This window comes from Bos grunniens, chromosome 3 (genome assembly GCF_055505025.1).
Source record: "Bos grunniens cultivar Pamir isolate PY7600 chromosome 3, Bosgru_T2T1.0, whole genome shotgun sequence".
In the NCBI taxonomy this organism is placed as follows: Eukaryota; Metazoa; Chordata; class Mammalia; order Artiodactyla; family Bovidae; genus Bos; species Bos grunniens.
Window position 1 is genome coordinate 51,196,290 of NC_141167.1, and position 21,901 is coordinate 51,218,190.

General features: G+C 40.1%; 1 protein-coding gene across 2 annotated transcripts in view; it reads left to right on the forward strand.

Annotated features, from left to right (window-relative positions):
- The window catches only part of TNNI3K (TNNI3 interacting kinase), a 404,175-nt gene that overhangs the window by 324,975 nt on the left and 57,299 nt on the right, over positions 1-21,901 (forward strand). For both annotated transcript variants that reach the window (XM_086390587.1, XM_086390580.1), the window contains 2 exons: positions 10,097-10,156; positions 14,626-14,795. In XM_086390587.1, coding sequence (XP_086246713.1) covers positions 10,097-10,156; positions 14,626-14,795 — 230 coding nt within the window. The remainder of the gene's footprint in view (positions 1-10,096; positions 10,157-14,625; positions 14,796-21,901) is intronic.

A 21,901-nucleotide genomic window follows, 5' to 3' on the forward strand; every position in this document is an offset into this window, starting at 1 on the left:
TTCCCACAATAAACAAACAAACAGAACTCTTAAAGCATTTGACCATAAGTTCAGAGAAATCACATCTAAGGCACACCTATTAGTATAGATTATTGAAAAATTAAGTTACTTGATAGTTTGTTGAGATTTTGTAAATACATTACCTGATTTAATTCTTTTAATTTGGCAACTCAATTTGTGGCCAAGAAAACTGAAGCTCAGAATGGTTAATCAAACATCCAAGGTCACAGAGCCATTACGTATTTAACATCAAGTCTTTTCATTCCAAATCCATTGTTCTTTCTAGTACGTAGAAGCTAATCTTAGGCATTGAATCTTACATAATTACAACTAAATTATTCTTTATAGCTATAGATGCCACACATAGAGAGGGAGAATGAAGGAACATTAAGATCACAAGCTCCACCTACCTTCGAATTCAGTTCTCCTATTTATTGACTATGCTATCTTAGATAAATTATTTTTCTAATTTTTCTCCTTTTCATGTTTAAAATAGAAATAATAAATGCCAACATTACAGAGTTTTATGAGTTTGATAAAATGTTAAGTGTCTAGTAAGTATCATTTGTTGTTCAGTTGCTCAGTCATGTCCGACTCGGGATCCCATGGTCTGCAGCATGCTGGCTTCCCTATCTTTCGCCATCTCTCAGAGCTTGCTCAAACTAATGTCCATTGAGTTGGTGATGCCATCCAACAATCTTGTCCTCTGTTGTCCCCTTCTCCTCCTACCTTCAATCTTTCCCAGCATCAGGGTCTTTTCCAATGAGTTAGCTCTTCACATCAAGTGGCCAAAGTATTGGAGCTTCAGCATCAGTCCTTCAAACAAATATTCAGGGTTGATTTCCTTTAAGATTAACTGCTTTGATCTCCTTGCCATCCAAACGACTCTCAAGAGTCTTCTCCAACACCACAGTTTGAAAGCATCAATTCTTTTTTTTTTTTAATTTAAATTTATTTATTTTCATTGGAGGCTAATTACTTTACAATATTGTATTGGTTCTGCCACACATCAGCACGAATTTGCCACGGGCGTATACATGTTCCCCATCCTGAACCCCCCTCCCACCTCCCTCCCCATACCATCCCTCAGTGCTCAGCCTTCGTTATGGTCCTACTCTCACATCCATACAAGACTTCTGGAAAAATCATAGCTTTGACTATACAGACCTTTGTCAGAAAAGTAATGTCTCTGCTTTTCAATATGCTGTCTAGGTTTGTCATAGTTTTTCTTCCAAGAAGCAAGCATCTTTTAATTTCATGGCTACAGTCAACATCTGCAGTGATTTTTGGAGCAAAAGAAAATAAAGTCTGTCACTGTTTCCATTGTTTCCCTATCTATTTGCCATGAAGTTATACCATATTTTACAATTATTTTGATACTTTTTTAGTCCTCCAATGAAAGAGTAATGTCATTTGGATTTAATGTTCAAGAAAAGGCTATTCATTTATAATGCATTTCCTGACTGGTTAAAATAAAGAAAGTAAAGGAAATTATAATAAAAATCCTTTACCATACAAAAAGACAGTTTGAAAATAAAATGTAAATAAAATTTAAAACTAGTGATTCTATCATACTTTCAAGTATTTATTGAACACCTTCTGTTCACCAGCCACTCCTCAAGGCAATAGGGATAGAATAATAAATGATAAATCCCTACCCTCATTGGACAGTCCCAGGTAGCTCTAGTGGTAAAGAACCTGTCTACCAATGTAGGAGATGCAAGGGATGCAGGTTTGATCCCTGGGTCAGGAAGATGCCCTGGAGAAGGAAATGGCAACCCACTCCAGTATTGCTAGGAAGGGATGTAAACAACAGACCAAAAGTATGCAATATGTATTAATATGTATTAATTCATCTAATGGTTTAAGTTGTATGGAATAAAGGACGATAATGGTAGACAAGAAAAAAAAGTAACATTTGAACAAAGACCTGGAAAAGGTAATAGCTCTGGTCTGTCCAGGTGGAAAGAATGAAAAAGACAAAATCCCTGAAGGCATGGTATGCTCTTTTCTCAGAAGGTCAGCGTGATCTGGTGTACAAGAGGATGCGGAGGCCAGGAAGTAGCAGGGACAGGTTGTGCATGGCCTAGAGAGGAAAGCAAGGACTTTGTTTTTTTTAATCGATATAAAATGAGAGTAACTGGAGGCTTTTTGAGTGGCATTACTTCATTTCTAGTATAGTTTTACATTGCCTTAAGTAGTATGGATATTTCAACATTATTAATTCTTCCTCTCCATGAGCATAGAACATCTTTCCATTTATTTCTGTCTTCCATTTCTTTCTTCAGTATCGTATAGTTTTCAGTGTACAGGTCTTTCACTTCCTTGGTTAAGTACACTCCTAGGTATTTCATTCTTTTTGATGTAATTATAAAGGAGATAATCTTCTTTATTTCTCTTTCTGATAGCTTGTTAATAGCATAAAAGCAAAACAAGATTTTGTATATTGATTTTTATATCCTGCAACTTTACTGCATTTGTTTGTTAGTTCTAAGAGTTTTTTGGTGGAGTCTTTAGGGTTTTCTACATCAAGTCATCCACATATAATGAGTTGTACTTACTTTCTCCTTTCCAAGTAGGATGCCTTTTACTTCTTTTTCTTGACTAATGGGTATGACTAGAACTTCCAATACTATATTGATGAGAGTGGGCATCTTTGTATTATTCCTAACCTTAAAAGGAAAATCTTTCAATATTTCACTATTGAGTATGATGGTAGCTTTGGATTGGCTACCATGTTGAGAACACACTTTTTTTAATAGGCAGAGATTAGAAGCAGCAAAAGCAGCTAGAACGAAATTATAATAATACTAGGAAAAGATGATGGTAAGGATAAGAGGTAGTCAGATTCTGTATAATTCTTTTTATTATCATGATGCAATTTAATGTAACAAATTTAAGGTCAATTAAGCTGTTCTGTGCAATGGAACATGCTAGGTATACAGGAGTAAACAGACCTTTGCTTACCCTCAAATCATGTTTCAGCTAGTGATATATACATGTAAATATCCAGTTTTAACACAAGAAACACTTTTAAAAATCTAAGTGAAAGCGAAAAAATCTAAGTGAAAGATATACGCATTTGAATGCAGAGTTCCAAAGAAGGAGAGAGAAAAACACCTTCTTCAGTGATCAGTGCAAAGAAATAGAAGAAAACAATAGAACAGGAAAGACAGAGATATTTTCAAGAAAATTAGAGATACCAAGGGAACAATTCATGCAAACAAGGGCGTGAATGTTCTCTGTTAGGACCTAACAGAAGCAGAAGATATTAAGAAGAGGTGGCAAGAATACACAGAAGAACCATACAAAAAAGATCTTCATGACCCAGATAACCACAGTGGTGTGATCACTCACTCTTAGAGCCAGACATCCTGGAATGTGAAGTCAAGTGGGCCTTAGGAAGCATCACTACGAACAAAGCAAGTGAAGGTGATGAAATTCCAGTTGAGCTATTTCAAATCCTAAAAGATGACGCTGTGAAAGTGCTACATTCAGTATGCCAGCAAATTTGGAAAGCTCAGCACTGGCCACAGGACTGGTAAAGGTCAGTATTTCACTCCAATCCCAAAGAAAAGCAATGCCAAAGAATGCTCAAACTACCACACACGAGCAAAATAATGCTCAAAATTCTCCAAGCCAGGCTCCAACAAAGCGTGAACCATGAATTTCTAGATGTTCAAGCTGGATTTAGAAAAGGCAGAGGAACCAGAGATCAAATTGCCAACATCCACTGGATCATTGAAAAAGTAAGACAGTTCCAAAAAAACATTTATTTCTGCTTTATTGACTACCTCAGGCCTTTGACTGTGTGCATCACAACAAACTGTGGAAAATTCTTCAAGAGATGGGAACACCAGACCACCTGAGTTGCCTCCTGGGAAATCTGTATTGGTCAAGAAGCAACAGTTAGAATTGGACATGAAACAACAGACTGGTTCCAAATAGGGAAAGGAGTATGTCAAGGATGTATATTGTCACCCCGCTTATTTAACTTATATGCAAAGTACATCGTGAGAAATGCTGGGCTGGATGAAGCACAAGCTGGAATCAAGATTTCCAGGAGAAATATCAATAACCTCAGATATGCAGGTGACACCACCATTATGGCAGAAAGCAAAGACCTAAAAAGCCTCTTGATGAAAGTGAAAGAGGAGAGTGAAAAAGTTGGCTTAAAGCTCAACATTTAGAAAACTAAGATCATGGCATCCGGTCCCATCACCTCATGGCAAATAGACGGGGAAACAGTGGAAACAGTGAAAGACTTTATCTTGGGGGCCTCAAAAATCACTGCAAATGGTGACTGCAGCCATGAAATTAAAAGATGCTTGTTCCTTGGAAGAAAAGCTATGACCAACCTAGACAGCAAGTTAAAAAGCAGAGATATTACTTTGCCAACAAAGGTGCATCTAGTCAAAGCTATGGTTTTTCCAGTAGTCATGTATGGATGTGACAGTTGGACTGTAAAGAAAGCTGAGCCCAGAAGAATTGAAGCTTTTGAATTGTGGTGTTGGAGAAGACTCTTGAGAGTCCCTTGGACTGCAAGGAGATCCAACCAGTCCATCCTAAAGGAAATCAGTCTTGAATGTTCATTGGAAAGACTGATGCTGAAGCAAAATCTCCAATAATTTGGCTACCTGATGTGAAGAACTGACTCGTTGGAAGAGACCATGATGCTGGGAAAGATTGAAGGCAGGAGGAGAATGGGACAACAGAGGATGAGATGGTTGGATGGCATCACCAACTCTAAGGACATGAATTTGAGTAAGCTCCAGGTGTTGGTTAGGGACAGGGAAATCTGGAGTGCTGCAGTCCATGGGGGTCACAAACAGTCAGACATGACTGAGCAACTGAATTGACTGAAGTGAAAGCGAAAAATTATTTTGTGAAGTCCTTGGATACTTTCAAAAAAGATGTATCTTGTAAGTTGGACTTGAAGAGGGCAAAGAATAAGGCAGAGAATAAGAGTTAGATAGTTCTAGACTGAAAAAATAGTAAGAACAATGTTCTGCACTGAGCAGAAGATCCAAGTTCCCTTCTTTTAGCCTCCCTGGACTGCTTAGAGTCTGCCCTATGCATATGGGTTTCAGAGGTCAGCCAGAGAATTAGGCAGAGTCTATATACAAATGGGCTTCCCAGGTAGCCATAGTGGTAAAGAACACACCTGCCAGTGCAGGAGACATAAGAGGCAGGGTTTCAATCCTGGGTAGGAAAGATCCCCTGGAGGAGGTAATAGCAACACACTCCAGTATTCTTGCCTGGAGAATCCCATGGACAAATGGAGCCTGGCATGCTACAGCCCATGGGGTCGCAAAGAGTTGGACACGACTGAAGAGACTTAGCATGCATGCATGCAAATCCAAATAATGGGGCTCCCTCTCCCAGACCCTTTTCTTCCAGGATTTCCCCCCCATTTTTAGTGCTAACATTTAATAAAGAGGATTTTAGGTTGCCCCCTCAAGATTTCTACCCCCTGGTATACATGCCAGGAATAACTCCCTTCATTTGAGTGTGAGCAGAATCTATGCATATGATGAACAATTAAGCACATAATTATGTTTTCTAATATGGCAAAACAAAGATTATCCTGGGTAGGTGTGACCTACTCAAATGACCCCTTTAAAAGCAAAGAATTTTTCTTCAGTTGGTTACAGGGGGGCGAAGTTTAGAGACACACGTCCTTGCTGGCCAGAAAGAAAGCAAATGGATATGTTGTGAACTGCTTAGAGGGGCTGTGTGGCAGGGAGCTGTGGGCATCCTCTGGAAGCTGACAGTCACTGCTGAACAACAGTTGGCAAGAAAATAAGGACCTGAGTCATACATCCACAAGGAAATGAGTTCTTCCTGTACCAGCAAGCTGGGAAAAGACTCAGATGATATTCACAGAGTGCACTGATGCCATAATTTTAATCTGTTGAGGCCCAGAGCAAAGGACCCAGTTAACCTATACTAAACTCTGACCCACAGAAACTGTGAGCTAATAAGTTGGCATTATTTTAAACCATGGCATTTTTGATGATTTGTTAGACAACTTTATGTGTGCTCAGTTGTTTCCAACTCTTTGCAACCCCATGGACTGTAACCTGCCAGGCTCCTCTGACAATGGGATTTTTCAGGCAAGAATACTGGAGGGGTTTGCCATTTCCTACTCCAGGGGATCTTCCCAACACAGAGATCAAACTTTCATCTCTTGTGTCTCCTGCATTGGCAGGCAGATTCTTTTGACCACTGAGCCACCTGTGAAGTGATGCAAAAAACAGAAGGAAGAATTATCCTTAGAGCAATGTCCTTGAGTAGATTAGCAGGGATAAGGTCTAGCACACAGTGAAGGAACTGCCCTTAGGTAGAATCAGGCAAAGTTCATCTATAGAAAAGGAAGTGAAGGCAGATTATGTGAATTTAGACATAGGTAGGTGGTTGAAATAGTAGTAGGAGCTATCAGTCAGTTCAGTTCAGTTCAGTCGCTCAGTCGTGTCGGACTCTTTGCAACCCCATGAATCACAGCACGCCAGGCCTCCCTGTCTATCACCAACTCCTCGAGTTCACCCAGACTCACATCCATCGAGTCAGTGATGCCATCCAGCCATCTCATCCTCTGTTGTCCCCTTCTCCTCCTGCCCCCAATCCCTCCCAGCATCAAAGTCTTTTCCAATGAGTCAACTTTTCGCATGAGGTGGCCAAAGTACTGGAGTTTCAGCTTCAGCATCATTCCTTCCAAAGAAATCCCGGGGCTGATCTCTTTCAGAATGGACTGGTTGGATCTCCTTGCAGTCCAAGGGACTCTCAAGAGTCTTCTCCAACACCACAGTTCAAAAGCATCAATTCTTCAGTGCTCAGCCTTCTTCACAGTCCAACTCTCACATCCATACATGACCACAGGAAAAACCATAGCCTTGACTAGATGGACCTTTGTTGGCAAAGTAATGTCTCTGCTTTTGAATATGCTGTCTAGGTTGGTCATAACTTTCCTTCCAAGGAGTAAGCATCTTTTAATTTCATGGCTGCAGTCACCATCTGCAGTGATTTTGGAGCCCAGAAAAATAAAGTCTGACACTGTTTCCACTGTTTCCCCATCTATTGGCCATGAAGTGATGGGACCGGATGCCATGATCTTCATTTTCTGAATTTTGAGCTTTAAGCCAACTTTTTCACTCTCCACTTTCACTTTCATCAAGAGGCTTTTTGGTTCCTCTTCACTTTCTGCCATAAGGGTGGTGTCATCTGCATATCTGAGGTCATTGATATTTCTCCCGGCAACCTTGATTCCAGCTTGTGCTTCTTCCAGCCCAGCGTTTCTCATGATGTACTCAGCATATAAGTTAAATAAGCAGGGTGACAATATACAGCCTTGACGAACTCCTTTTCCTATTTGGAACCAGTCTGTTGTTCCATGTCCAGTTCTAACTGTTGCTTCCTGATCTGCATACAAATTTCTCAAGAGGCAGGTCAGGTGGTCTGGTATTCCCATCTCTTTCAGAATTTTCCACAGTTTATTGTGATCCACACAGTCAAAGGCTTTGGCATAGTCAATAAAGCAGAAATAGATGTTTTTCTGGAATCCTCTTGCTTTTTCCATGATCCAGCGAGTGTTGGCAATTTGATCTCTGGTTCCTCTGCCTTTTCTAAAACCAGCTTGAACATCAGGAAGTTCACAGTTCACATATTGCTGAAGCCTGGCTTGGAGAATTTTAAGCATTACTTTACTAGCGTGTGAGATGAGTGCAATTGTGCGGTAGTTTGAGCAGTCTTTGGCATTGCCTTTCTTTGGGATTGGAAACTGACCTTTTCCAGTCCTGTGGCCACTGCTGAGTTTTCCAAATTTGCTGGCATATTGAGTGCAGCACTTTCACAGCATCATCTTTCAGGATTTGAAATAGCTCAACTGGAATTCCATCACCTCCACTAGCTTTGTTCGTAGTAATGCTTTCTAAGGCCCACTTGACTTCACATTCCAGGATGTCTGGCTCTAGGTCAGTGATCACACCATCGTGATTATCTGGGTCATGAAGATCTTTTTTGTACAGTTCTTCTGTGTATTCTTGCCGTCTCTTCTTAATATCTTCTGCTTCTGTTAGGTCCATACCATTTCTGTCCTTTATCGAGCCCATCTTTTCATGAAATGTTCCCTTGGTATCTCTGATTTTCTTGAAGAGATCTCTAGTCTTTCCCATTCTGTTGTTTTCCTCTATTTCTTTGCATTGATCGCTGAAGGTTTGAGGAAAGAGAAGGTGCAAAATAGCCACATAGAGTGTTAAACAGAATGAGCTAGGCTCTCTGAGCAGTACTAAGGGTCACTTCTGATTAGAGGGTCATAATTTTGAAATAAGACCTATCAGGATGATTTAATCAAGACTAGGATTTTTCCAATTGTGTACAATTACACAGTAGGGCAAGGGAGTTGAGGCTGTGTGGAAGGGAGTGATTGTCAATGAAATCCAAGCTAAATCAGGGAGGAAATGTGACCCTGTGACAGTGAAAAGATGGTAACAGGAACAGAAAGTAGGGGAGACAGATTAGATGATAGACAGAAGATAGAGCAATATTGGCAAGAATAAGGGTTTTAAGGCTGAGTAATAAACACACACACACACACTATATATATATATATATACACACATGGATATTGGTTTATTGCACTGTTTTCTTCTGCTTTAGGGTATATTTGAAAATCATCACAATAAAAAGCAGGGTTTTCTTAAGTGATGAGATGATTTATGTGGTCAAAGTTTGTTGGAGTCAGGCTTCTGGAAAAAGTGAGCTAGATAGGAAGGAGGCAGAGCCCTGAAAGTGATCTGGTGGAAAGTGTGAGGTGGAATAGCTCGGAGAAGTTGCAAGCATCGCTAGGAATGAGTCTAGGGTATGAGTGACCAGCAAGCTAATTAACTAAGGGAAGGTAGAGGATAAGATCATCGAAGAAGAGGAGACAAAGGAACCCGGAAGTCAGGGGTCACCTTTGTGATTATCTGCTTGGATAATAAAAACCCTGAGAGTCATGCTAGAGAACATAACAGTGAGCCAGATGCAAAATCTTTGACCAAAGGAGAGTGGCTCTGTGGAAAAGCTTGATAAACTGGTACCTTTTCAAGGAGAAACCATTCGGAATTTGCAAAGTCAGTGGGAAAGACACAGACCCCTGCTTACCCTACCATCACCCGCACACTCCTGGAGGTACAGGAACATGTAAGAGAAAACAGCTTCCTCTTGGAGAGCTCCGGGGAGGCAGTGTCCTCAGGAGAGGGCTAGATATTAAGGGAGAAATTGTTCTACTAAGAATCTAAATTAGTTGGTTACAGCACCTGAATGTTAAATTGGGCTATCCACCTCCTGGCAGTGAAAGTTTCATAAAGGGAGAAATGATAGGTTATGTAGTCCTTAGGACCTGACAAAAGGAGGCATATAATTTCTTCCAAAGAGACCGACATTTTCTAAAATCCCAAGAATTTTTCCCCCAGATCTATACTCGCTTATATATCCCTAGCAACTAGAACAAAGCTTACAATATAATCAGAATACAAGAACTGTTTATTTAACCAAACTCATCTGGCAGGAAGATTCATAGTAGACAATACCTTTAATGACACTTTTTGAAGATAAAAAGCTTATCTTAACCTCTAAAGTAGGGCATAGTCGTGGGGTTGCTATTGATCATAGTTTTGAATCTGAGATGCTATTTTCAAAAGTGAACCTAATTATAAAATTAGCTGTAGCAGTACTTTTCTTACAGACACATTGTACAGTGTATTATAAGGCACAGAGATAGTTAATAGTTTTTAGTATTCACTTTTATTCTTTCATTTTGAAGAGGAAAACCTGCCATTTAAAAGCATGCAAAGCTAATTAAAGCTTTTCCACTATTCCATTATCTGAATGTAGTTGCAAATGCTGACTTAAAACTCTTATCAGAGGGAGACTCAACATTCCTCCCTGAACAGCAAATGAACATTCAATTAACACTTCAATACAAGTGTATTTTAAATAAAAATATACTTGATGGTTAATCTCATTCTTTATACATGCAAATACTAAATTTTAAAATCCAAAGAGAGCTGCCTCTCTTTTATTCTTTGGGGGAAAAAAGTCTTTTCTTTATTTACAGGGAAGACCTGAATTTTCTGAAGTTGTTACCAAGTTAGAAGAGTGTCTCTGCAACATTGAGGTAAGAAATTTACCTTCTGAAATATGTCCATTAAAAAGGCTTGGATACACAGAATTCTTGGGGGATGGATGTTGCTGGTACTTATGGAAAGAATATAAGCGTGAGTGTCCATAACTCCATTCATATTTTTACCCTGTCACTTAAGTTCTAATAACTGCATCTATAGGGACAAAGGCAAATTCAGAGTGAATTTGGGCTCTTCCAAGAAATGATCAGGCAAGCAAATGCATAATTTAAAAAATTGATAAGTAAAAATTTTAAAATATAACAAAAATGTTAGAAGATGATTTAAATCAATTTTTTCTATATAAAAATTCTTACATACAATGAAATGTAAGCTAAAACATTAAGCCATTGTCCATTTATGTTCAGTAAGAACAGAAAAAAATTGTTACTAAAATTAGCATGTTAAGTTAATCGGGAGGCATTGCTTGTGTACCACACATATGTTGCATAAAGAGATATGTGTTGGTAATGAGGCTAATGGAATTTTCTTTCCTTAATATTAAGGAGCTGTTTGCTTTAATTTTCTCTATAATTGCCTTAATCTTCTATACACCTGTTCAGGAGATAGCATTTGAAAATAGTCAAGGGAACTGGAACATCAGCACTAATTCAAAAATAATAATATATTCCCCAATGCAGGTAAGTGCTACAAGAGAGGAAGATGGACATTACACATACAGGCTCATGTATAAATGAGTGTATGAAGTGTAGGGGCAAAAATGGAGAAAGACAGCATCAATCTGAGATTGCACAACTAAATCCCAGAGTGAAACCATCCAACAAAAGTTTTCTTTTTTAAAAATTTTAGCCAAGAGTGATCTGAATGCAATCTTTTGTAGAAGTGCCCCAGGTCTGCAACTACAGCCTGCAGGGAGTGTCTCTATTTCATGACTCTTTACCGGGATTTATAAAGAGAAAGTTTTTCCTATGGAATGAAACTTTGGTCTTAGACATAAAGCTTCCTTTCCCTTCTCTTCAATCCTGAAACATACAAACTAGAGAGAAGTAAAGGCATATTTGGTAGGGCTACAGTAGCCCCTACAAACAAGAGCATCTACCAGAGGCCTGGGATGTTGAGAAGCACTTTTAAGGCTTCAGTTTCAAGTATCCTCTCACTTTGAACCTTTGTGTTTGAAAGAGCAAGGTTGTGCCAAGCATGGGGTATATCCAGTTAGATTAGAGAGTGATTTCCAGAAACAGAGATAATGGTAGGATGTACTAAACTGACCAAGCCTCTTAGCACAGTCTCCCCTAGTAGAGAAGATGAGTAACTACAGGCTATATGCAAAGAGAAGTTGCCGGAGTGGGTTGCACTAAATAATGGACTAGGATCATCTTTAAGGGATTTAACTTGTGGAGTTCCATAAGGCTCCGTTCTCTCTACTCTTCAACTTTTGGTCAGTGGTTCAGATCTTGGTCAAGAAGTCTCTCTGCTCATCACAGTTGCAGATATAATAAAGTTGAGACAGAACAAATATTTGAAAGCAGGATTCTAGAGTATTTTGGAAGATAAAGTAGTAGGACATATCTAACAAGAATAAGTTTAACAGGAATAAATATATCATCATGCACTAGAGTCAAGGAAACAACAGCAGAAGCATCAAACAATGGAGATAATGGTTTTGGAGCACCATGATTAGTGGATAATAAACCTTGGGGGAGTTAGAATATGAAATATCTGTCTTACATCAGAATAAAGAATGTGATTGTTCCTCTCTCTTCTGAGATGGCCAAACAAAATAGTACCCAACATATATCCTTACAATGGAGGAGGAAATGGCAACCCACTCCAGTATTCTTGCTGGGATAATGCCACGGACAGAGGAGCCTGGCATGCTACAGTTCATGGTGTCACAAAGAGTTGGACATAGCTGAGTGACTGAGCACATATTCTTATAAAGGGATTATTAAAACTGGAACACAAATTTTAAGGAATAGAAATCAGAATGGTGAATGGATCGACAACCAATTAGAGGAATCAAAGATGCTTATCCTGGACAAGGCAAAATTAGGATGAGTCAACAGCTGTTTATAAACATCTGAAGAACTATATCATATAGGAAAGGGATTGGCCTAGTTCTCTGTGGGCCAACAGATGGAAATGAAGTCCAGTAGTAGATGTGGTTAATTATGAGGAAGAAACTTTCCAATGGTCAGAGCCATCCTAAGATAAATGAATGGATCTGGATGTAGTAGATACCCCATCAGACTGCATAAGGATGACAAGGATGAGACTAAATCATTGGAAAGTCTGAAGGTTCATTTCAACATTGCATGATTCTTTACTGAGAAATGTCTTGTCTACTTGAAGAGCCTAAAATTTACATATATTATTTTTTAAATAAAAATCTACTGTCTCATGAAATTATTATATCAAAGAATTAATGTTCTTCTCTGATAGTGCTTCTCTGATAGTAAAGAATCTGCCTGCAGTGCAGGAGACCAGGGTTCAATCCCTAGATCAGGAAGATCCCCTAGAGAAGGAAATGGCAACCCACTCCAGTATTCTTGCCTGGAAAATCTCATGGATCCAGGAGCCTGGTGGGCTACAGTCCAGGAGGTTGCAAGAATTAGACATGACTTAGCAGCTAAACCACAACCACAGAGTGTGTAAACAGCAAGTTTATTAAAAAATTCAAGAAAACTATTATCTTATTTTTTGTTTTCTCTTTCTCATTTTTTTCCCTCACACTCTTCTATTTTCTAACTGTACTTCAGTTCAGTTCAGTCTCTCAGTAGTGTCTGACTCTTTGCGACTCCATGAATCGCAGCACGCCAGGCCTCCCTGTCCATCACCAACTCCCGGAGTTCACACCAACTCATGTGCATCAAGTCGGTGATGCCATCCAGCCATCTCATCCTCTGTCGTCCCCTTCTCCTCCTGCCCCCAATCCCTCCCAGGATCCAGGTCTTTCCCAGTGAGTCAACTCTTCTCATGAGGTGGCCAAAGTATTGGAGTTTCAGCCTCAGCATCAGTGCTTCCAATGATCATCCAGGACTGACCTCCTTTAAAATTGACTGGTTGGATCTCTTTGCAGTTCAAGGGACTCTCAAGAGTCTTCTCCAACACCACAGTTCAAAAGCATCAATTCTTCGGTGCTCAGCTTTCTTCACAGTCCAACTCTCACATCCATACATGACTACTGGAAAAACCATAGCCTTGACTAGACAGACCTTTGTTTGCAAAGTAATATCTCTGCTTTTTAATGTGCTATCTAGGTCGTTCATAACTTTCCTTCCAAGGAGTAAGCGTCTTCTAATTTCATGGCTGCAACACCATCTGCAGTGATTTTGGAGCCCCCCAAAATAAAGTCTGACACTGTTTCCACTGTTTCCCCATCTATTTCCCATGAAGTGATGGGACCAATGCCATGATCTTACTTTTCTGAATGTTGAACTTTAGGCCAACTTTTTCACTCTCCTCTTTCACTTTCAAGAGGCTTTTTAGTTCCTTTTCACTTTCTGCCAATAAGAGTGGTGTCCTCCACATATCTGAGGTTATTATTATTTCTCCCGGCAATCTTGATTGCAGCTTGTGCTTCTTCCAGCCCAACGTTTCTCATGATATACTCTGCATATAAGTTAAATAAGCAGGGTGACAATATACAGCCTTGATGTACTCCTTTTCCTATTTGGAACCAGTCTGTTCCATGTCCAGTTCTAACTGTTGCTTCCTGACCTGCATATAGGTTTCTCAAGAGGCAGGTCTGGTGGTCTGGTATTCCCATCTCTTTCAGAATCTTCCACAGTTTGTTGTGATCCACACAGCCAAAGGCTTTGGCATAGTCAATAAAGCAAAAATAGATATTTTTCTGAAACTCTCTTGCTTTTTTGATAATCTGGCAGATGTTGGCAATTTGATCTCTGGTTCCTCTGCATTTCTAAAACCACCTTGAATATCTGAAAGTTCATGGTCCACTTAGCTATGTGTAATTATTTTTCAAAACTCTCTACATTAACTCTATTTAGTCCTCATCCTTGCTGGAAATTAAAGCATCCTTCATTTTATGAAATGTATGTATCCTTGGAAAAGTGTGTAAATTCAGTTCATGTAAAGGGAATCATTTCATGTAAGAAGGGAATAATCATAAGTTCCAATTTTAAGGAACTCTCCCATGAATCTTATCACTATAGTGAAAATGTAGAGAATCTTTTAACCATTGAATAATGATCTTCTATCTGTTTTATGAATCTGACTTGAGCCTACTGTGTTTTGAGAAAGAAAAGCATAAGTTTTATGGGTCAGTTCTCAGCATATAACTGGGTCAAAAAAAGTAAATTAAGCTAGCCAAGTGTTGCCATCAGAAGCTGAAAGGAAAGGCCTGAAGCAAGCTGAGCTGAATAGAAATTAAAATATGAGAAATCCTAGAATAGAAAGCTAAAATAAATCTACATTTTATAATACTATGCTTTTAAGCCTGTTGGATTTATTAAATGACTGAAATGGCCCCTCCTTCATTCAGCTGATGTCTCCTGCTTCAAGTAACAGCAGCGGGTCTCTCTCACCTTCCTCTTCTTCTGATTGTCTGGTGAACCGCGGAGGGCCTGGCCGGAGCCATGTGGCAGCTCTACGAAGTCGTTTTGAACTGGAATATGCTCTAAATGCAAGGTCCTATGCTGCCTGGTCGCAAAGGTATGTGGTAATCTAAGCAACAGAGAAGGCAATGGCACCCCACTCCAGTACTCTTGCCTGGAAAATCCCATGGATGGAGGAGCCTGGTGGGCTGCAGTCCATGGGGTTGCTAAGAGTCGGACATGACTGAGCGACTTCAGTTTCACTTTTCACTTTCATGCACTGGAGAAGGAAGTGGCAACCCACTCCAGTATTCTTGCCTGGAGAATCCCAGGGACAGAGGAACCTAGTGGGCTGCCATCTATGGGGTCGCGCTGACTTGGACACGACTGAGTGACTTAGCAACATAGCAACAGCAATCTAAGCAACAGTTACACAGTCAAGTCAGATTCCAGGGTCTTCCCAACATAGTCACCTGACTTGATTAATATCTTCAGGGGATTTACCACCCCTGTGACAGACTTCAAAAGGGGAGTTTTGAGCCTGTTTTCTTATAATATTTTGACCAAAATGTAGAAATTTTGTTGTCTATTAGTTTAGGTTCTCTAAGCTTTAATTCATTGCCGAAGCAAGAATTGTCTAGCTACAGCAGCAAAAGGAATTTGTTGAAAGTATTCTAAGAGTTTCTTACGGAATTCAAGGGAGAATTTCTGTGTGGGAATCAGGAAATAGCTCTGAAAAATCTGAGCACCAAAATTTCAGTGTTCTGAGAATTACCATATGAGCCAGCAATTCCACCCTTAGATATATTCCCCAAAGAATTGAAAACAAATACTCAAATACCTGTACTCAAATGTTTATAGCAGCACTATTCGCAATAGCCAAAAGGTGGGGAGAAAAAAAAGAAAACTAACACAAATATCCTTCAACAGAAGAATAGATTTTAAAAAGTGGTATCCATACACTAGAACATTACCCAGTCTTAACAAGAATGATGTAGTGATGCATACTGCAGCATGGAGGAACTCTGAAAACATGCTAAATAAAGAAAAGGGACAAAGATCTATATTGTATGACTGTATTTATACGAATATCTGGAGTAAAGTGTATTTAAGAGGCTATTGCAAAATACCATAGATTGAATGTTTTAAACAGCAGAAATTTATTTTCTTACCATGGAGCCTAGAAATCTAAGACAAGGTACCAGCATGGTTGGGTTCCAATGGGACTTACAGTGGGCCATTTTCCTAGTTTACAGATGGTCACCTTCTCACCTCACCCTCACATGGCAGAGAGAGCTCTGGAGTCTTTTTATCTTTTTATAAGGGCACCAATTCTGTCAGATCAAGGCTTCATTCTTTTGACTTCATTTCAGCCTGTTCACCTCTGTAAAGGCCCTATTTCAAATACAGTCACATGAGGCGTTAGGGCTCCAACATATGAAATTGGAGGGAGGGAGACACAATTCAGTCAAGAGCAATAGGTAAATCCATAAAAACGAAAAGACTGGTGGTTGCCAGGATCTGGGTAGAGAAGGGGGAAATCAGGAAACACTGCTTCTTGGATACAGGGTTCTATTTGGGGATGATCAAAATATTTTGGAATTAGATAGAGGTGGTGGTTGCAAAATATTGTGAATGTACTAAATGCCCCTGACTTGTTCACTTTAAACTGGTTAATTTTATGTTATGTGAACTTCACCTCAATGAAAGAAAAAAGCCACAAATAAGTTTAAGCAAAAGGGCAAGTCAGAAAAAGAGGAAAGATGAGTTCAGCCTTCTTCCACAACAAACTGCCATTTACATGCCCCAGTTCCCACTAGACAGTCTCCTGTATCCTCTGGCATTCCCTGGGCAAGTCACAGGGCTGAGTCTGACATTGATAGGGAGAGAAAATATACTCACCCTCTAGTGGGAGGTCCTACAAAGTCATATGGCAAAGGGCATAAACACAAAAAGCAGAATGATAAGTACAGTTAGCCATGAGAGAAAATATGATTGGTCCCTTTGGATCATATGACCGCCTCTAGTCTAAACAAATGTGGTTGGAATGGAGATGGGGGTCATATTTCATTCAGTAAACATGGTTGACAATGACCTGATTGGGATAGGGATCAATAAAAGCAGTTACAGCGAGCTGGATAGATACCTTTCAAAGTGTACACTGCAACCTATGGAGAATCAGAAAAGGCTAGCTTAAAATCTCTGTCTACACACACCCGAGTACTTGCACATAAGCCATTACACACGTGCACTTACACACACATATGCACATCCACACATTCTGTCAAAATTTTTATCCTGAAGGTGGGGAAAGATTATCTAGTTTTAGCAAGGGTCTTGTACCCTCTACAAATTGTTACTATTGCCTTTTTAGCCATAGTTATTACATTCCTGGTTTGACAAAAGGGTTGCAGCTACAGCTCTGAAGAGGTGGGAACCTTAATCATTTAGACTTTAATCTATGGAATGTCATGAAATTAAGTATCAGGAGGTCTGATTGATAACAAGGCAAACTGGACACAATTCTTTATTGGATTCCAGTCTCACATCATTTCATAAGGAGCTCACAGGCCAATATTAGATTAGGTTGAGTCCCAGCATCATCTTCTAGTTCCACCTGCTCTCCTTTTTCTTTACTTGTGGTTTTAAAATTAATTCTCTGAAGAGCCATATTTTGGTATTTCTAAAGCATATTCACCTGAGATTTGTCCAGTGAGGCAGAGGTTAAAACAATGAGCTCTTGGGTCAGACAGATCGGAGGTTCAGTCTTGGCTTTGCCTCTTAACAGCTCAGATAAGTGACCTTGGGCAAGTTACCTAAGTCTTACACCTAATAGTGAGTGGCAGTTTAGTCATGAAGTCCTGTCTGACTCTTTGTGACCCCTTGGACTGTAGCCCACAAGCTTCTCTGTCTATGGGATTCTCCAGGCAAGAATACTGGAGTGAGTTGCACTTCCTTCTCCAAAGGATCTTCCCAACCCAGGGATCAAACCCCATCTCTTGCTTAACAGACAGATTCTTTACCACAGAGCAACCTGGGAAGCCCCTTATGTGTAATACACAGATAATAGTACTAGCTGTTAGGATTGTGATTGGGAGAGGCAGTATTGTCAAAAGAGAAAGCGATTGGTTGAAAAACGCTAACAGACCCAAACAAAAGATGCAAGTTCCCATAATGTAGGTAAGTCACAACTTACAACACATAGACGGCTGTGTGGAAGGGAGGCACAGCAGCACTCCCAACTGGGTGAGCTGGGGGTGGAGGGAACATAGCTTCTCTGGCCTAGGAGAACCCAGAAGGTACCAGAAGGTACACCACTACTCCTAAAACTGCCCGAACAGAGTGGGCACAAATCGTCAGGTGTTCTGAGATGCTCCCTTTGATATTCTCATAAGGGTTTTTATACCTCCCTGGCCCTTCAAGACAGTTATGGAACCCTGATAAAGTGCTTGTCTGTCTGTTTGGCACAAATTTCTTAACGGCCTAGTACACTCTGAATATTTGCTGTGAGGGTGTGGTGAAGGTCAGTTTGTAGTCTTACCACTCCTCTAGAAAGCTCAGTCTTTGGACTGCTTGAAATCACCTCCAGAAATAAAGTACTTAGCTGAGTTGTAAGATGTACCAAGATAGGAATCATGTCTGTTAAATTCATATCTGTGTCCCTAGTAGCTAGCAGTATGATTGGAATGAAGTCAGTATGTAATAAATATTTGTTCCATGGATAAATAATTGAATAAACTGGCTCAATAATTTTTAATTATTATTATTTTGGAGTATAGTCAGTGGATAAGCTTTAATTATTTTCTGTATTCTTTCTGTTTAAACAGCTATAACTATGCACTTCTGCGGCATGTTAAGCACTATTTAGACACTTTGAACAGTCATTTAAGTAAACCTTAGAAAGGAAGTATTCCAATTTTATAGATAAGGAAACTGAGGCTGAGAAAGAGTAAGTAATTTTACTAAGTTTAAGGAAGCAGAATTGGAATTCTCACCCAGGATGCTCCTATGCTTTCTGAATTTCTCTGGCACAGGAGGTGTCACTTTTCAGAAGTTTGATGTATTTTGCCAATACTTGTATTTGTTGAACTTCTTCCAGTGCCTCCTGGAAGTTGGTCAGGGAAAGAATTCAACTACTCTTCCCAAGCCTGTCTTTTCAGCATGTGTATATGAAAGACAGAGCACATGAGACCAGAGATCAGTAGGTTCTTAAAGTCCAAGAGCCCAAGGATCCAGCAGAGCCATGAATTTAACAGCCTGGAATTCTGTGGCTCTTTGGCTGCACATTAGAATCACCTGGGGGAACTTTGACAAGTGCCAGCGCCCAGGACCAATTAAACCAAAATCCATGGCGATGTCACCCAGACATGGGAAGCTTTTAAAGTTTCCCAGTTGAGTCCAATATACATCCAAACATGAGAAACACTCTGGAAGAGAATGCTACAATCTAACCTTCCAGTCACTCTGATGCAACTGATAGGATAAACAAAGAGGAACCTGAGAGCCAAGGTGAAACAGCAGCTGCTACCAAAGGAGACTATTCTGAAGGCTGAGTGCCTGTGTGCGTGCATAGTTGCTTCAGTTGTGTCCGACTCTTTGTGATCCTATGGACTGTAGCCCGCCAGGCTCCTCTGTCCCTGGGAGGTTCTCCAGGCAAGAACACTTGAGTGGGTTGCCACGCCCTCCTCCAGGGGATCTTTCCCACCCAGGGATCGAACCTGCGTTTCTGCAGCTCTTGCATTACAGGTGAGGATTCTTCAACGCTGAGCCACCACCAGTAAAGCCTGAATGCCTGTGTGGTCTCTCCCAAAAGTCCTTGCAAGGTTCTAGCAACCTCTGATCTAAGAGACAGCCTAACTAATTAATTACAATCACACAAGGTATGATTTTTAGCCCAGCATGATTTTTTTCTTAAATAGCAATAAGGTTTGACCTGTATGCTGACTAATGTACATTCCCAATTTTGGGTTCCAGAGCCCTCAACAATATATTTAAAATGGTGCATTTATTTATTTATTTTTCAATTTTGGGGTTATAAAGTTTACAGTCTGTAGTTTTGTAATTCTTGATTAGGTGGGGGTTTTGGTTTTGTTTGTTTCCACATTTGTTTTTAATTATTATCTTCCATTATAAAATAAGTATCAAGGTGGGAAACTATGTCAGATATTTTCTCCACGGGTAATAGGCATTCATTAATTCCCAAAGAAACCCCAAACTGATGAAATCTGAGTTTAAGGAAGGCACTCCCGAAGTTCTGCCTTTTTAAAAATATTTTGTGTCTCTAGATATATTTGGAAAACTAAGCATGTGGCACTTGCTCCTCCCACAGGGTATGAAATCTCCCATCTTGTACATGGATTGCATCATGTAAATTTAGAAATGACAAAGTGATACACAACCTTTCAGATGTGAAAACCAATTAGTGTTTGTGTGGGGCTGGGCTCTGAGAATAGAATGCTATGACCTAGTTAGCTGTCCAGGAGAAGAAAAGCAGAGATACAGAGATTGGAACTGTGAAACAGATTCATTTGGAATTAATTTTTCACATTACAAAAGGGTCCATCAGAGGATTCCTTTAAATAGACAGCTTGCCTAGTGCACTTAGAATGCAATTCAATTTACAAAAGTTGAATATAAGGTATAAATTTTTAATTTACACATAGTTTTTCTAGAATGCAGCAATTGTATAAGATGATAGCACCACGAAACCTAGGAGGAATGAAAAAAAGAAGCAGTGAAGGGCTCATGTCCACTCACCGCTGTGGAGCAAGATGTTTATCCAGTAACAGCCATGGTTGGTGTCTCCTCCTCACTACTGAAGGGCAAATATGCCCCTTTTTAGTCTACCACTGCTCCTACATGCTTTTTTGTACTGAAAATTTCCCTCAAGCTCCTTAAATGTTCATTTTCTTTCAATCCCTTCTTCATCCCCAATTTCTCTCTCCTGCCAGCTCACCACAATCGTTTCAACCCATGGCCCCAGCTCTTTCTCTTTCTAAACTCTGCCTCTCTCTCTCTCTCTCTCTCTCTCTCTCTCTCTCTCTCTTACACACACACACACACACACACACACACGAAACATTAGTCCCCAGTCCCTTTGTCCAAACTTGGGCTTCCTTTGTCATGCATGTCTCTAATTTCTCTCACTCCCATTCCAGCTTCTCCATGCCCTAATCTACTCAACCTTCTACTGCCAGCACAATCCTCCTTCTGTAGACCTCCAGCTTTATCACTACCCTACTTTAAAACCACCACCAATTCCACATGGCCTCTAAAATTACGTGAAGTCATGTCATCCTGAATCCAGAGTCCAAAATGACCAGTTAGACACATTTCCAGTTCTACCTCTCCCTGAACATCAGATGTTCCAGTAGTTCTAGACAATGATCCCATCACTTCTCAAAAAATAGTCTAGAGTTTTGGGAACTATAGGAAATATTTTTTTGTGTTTTGGTATTTTTAATATTTCCCAGTGACTAGGGAGGTACTACTGATGTTTAGTGGGCAGGGCAAGTGTTGAATTTCCTACAGTGCTTTAGAAAGCCCCCCAAAATAAAGAATTATCCTGCACAAAATGACAATATCCTGGTGACACACATTATAGACAGCTAGAAGTTCTACTGTTTCCCACGCACACCCTATGTTTAACTGTCAACTGATTCCCATATCCTAGTCTTTAACCTTGACAGCTCCCCCTCCACCAAGTCTATAAGAATATGAATCAGCCATCAGTAGTATCTCAGTCAGCTTGATCACTATGTCATGTGAGAGGCTTTACTGAACCTAACTCCTTCCCACTCATGCCTTATAAATGGCCATGGCAGTTTGTGCCACTCAGTTCAGTTCAGTCACTCAGTCATGTCCGACTCTTTGCGACCCCATGAATCGCAGCATGCCAGGCCTCCCTGTCCATCACCAACTCCCAGAGTTCACTCAGACTTACATCCATCGATTCAGTGATGCCATCCAGCCATCTCATCCTCTGTTGTCCCCTTCCCCTTCTGCCCCCAATCCCTCCCAGCATCAGAGTCTTTTCCAATGAGTCAACTCTTCACATGAGGTGGCCAAAATACTGGAGTTTCAGCTTTAGCATCATTGCTTCCAAAGAAATCCCAGGGTTGATCTCCTTCAGAATGGACTGGTTGGATCTCCTTGCAGTCCAAGGGACTCTCAAGAGTCTTCTCCAACACCACAGTTCAAAAGCATCAATTTTTCGGTGCTCAG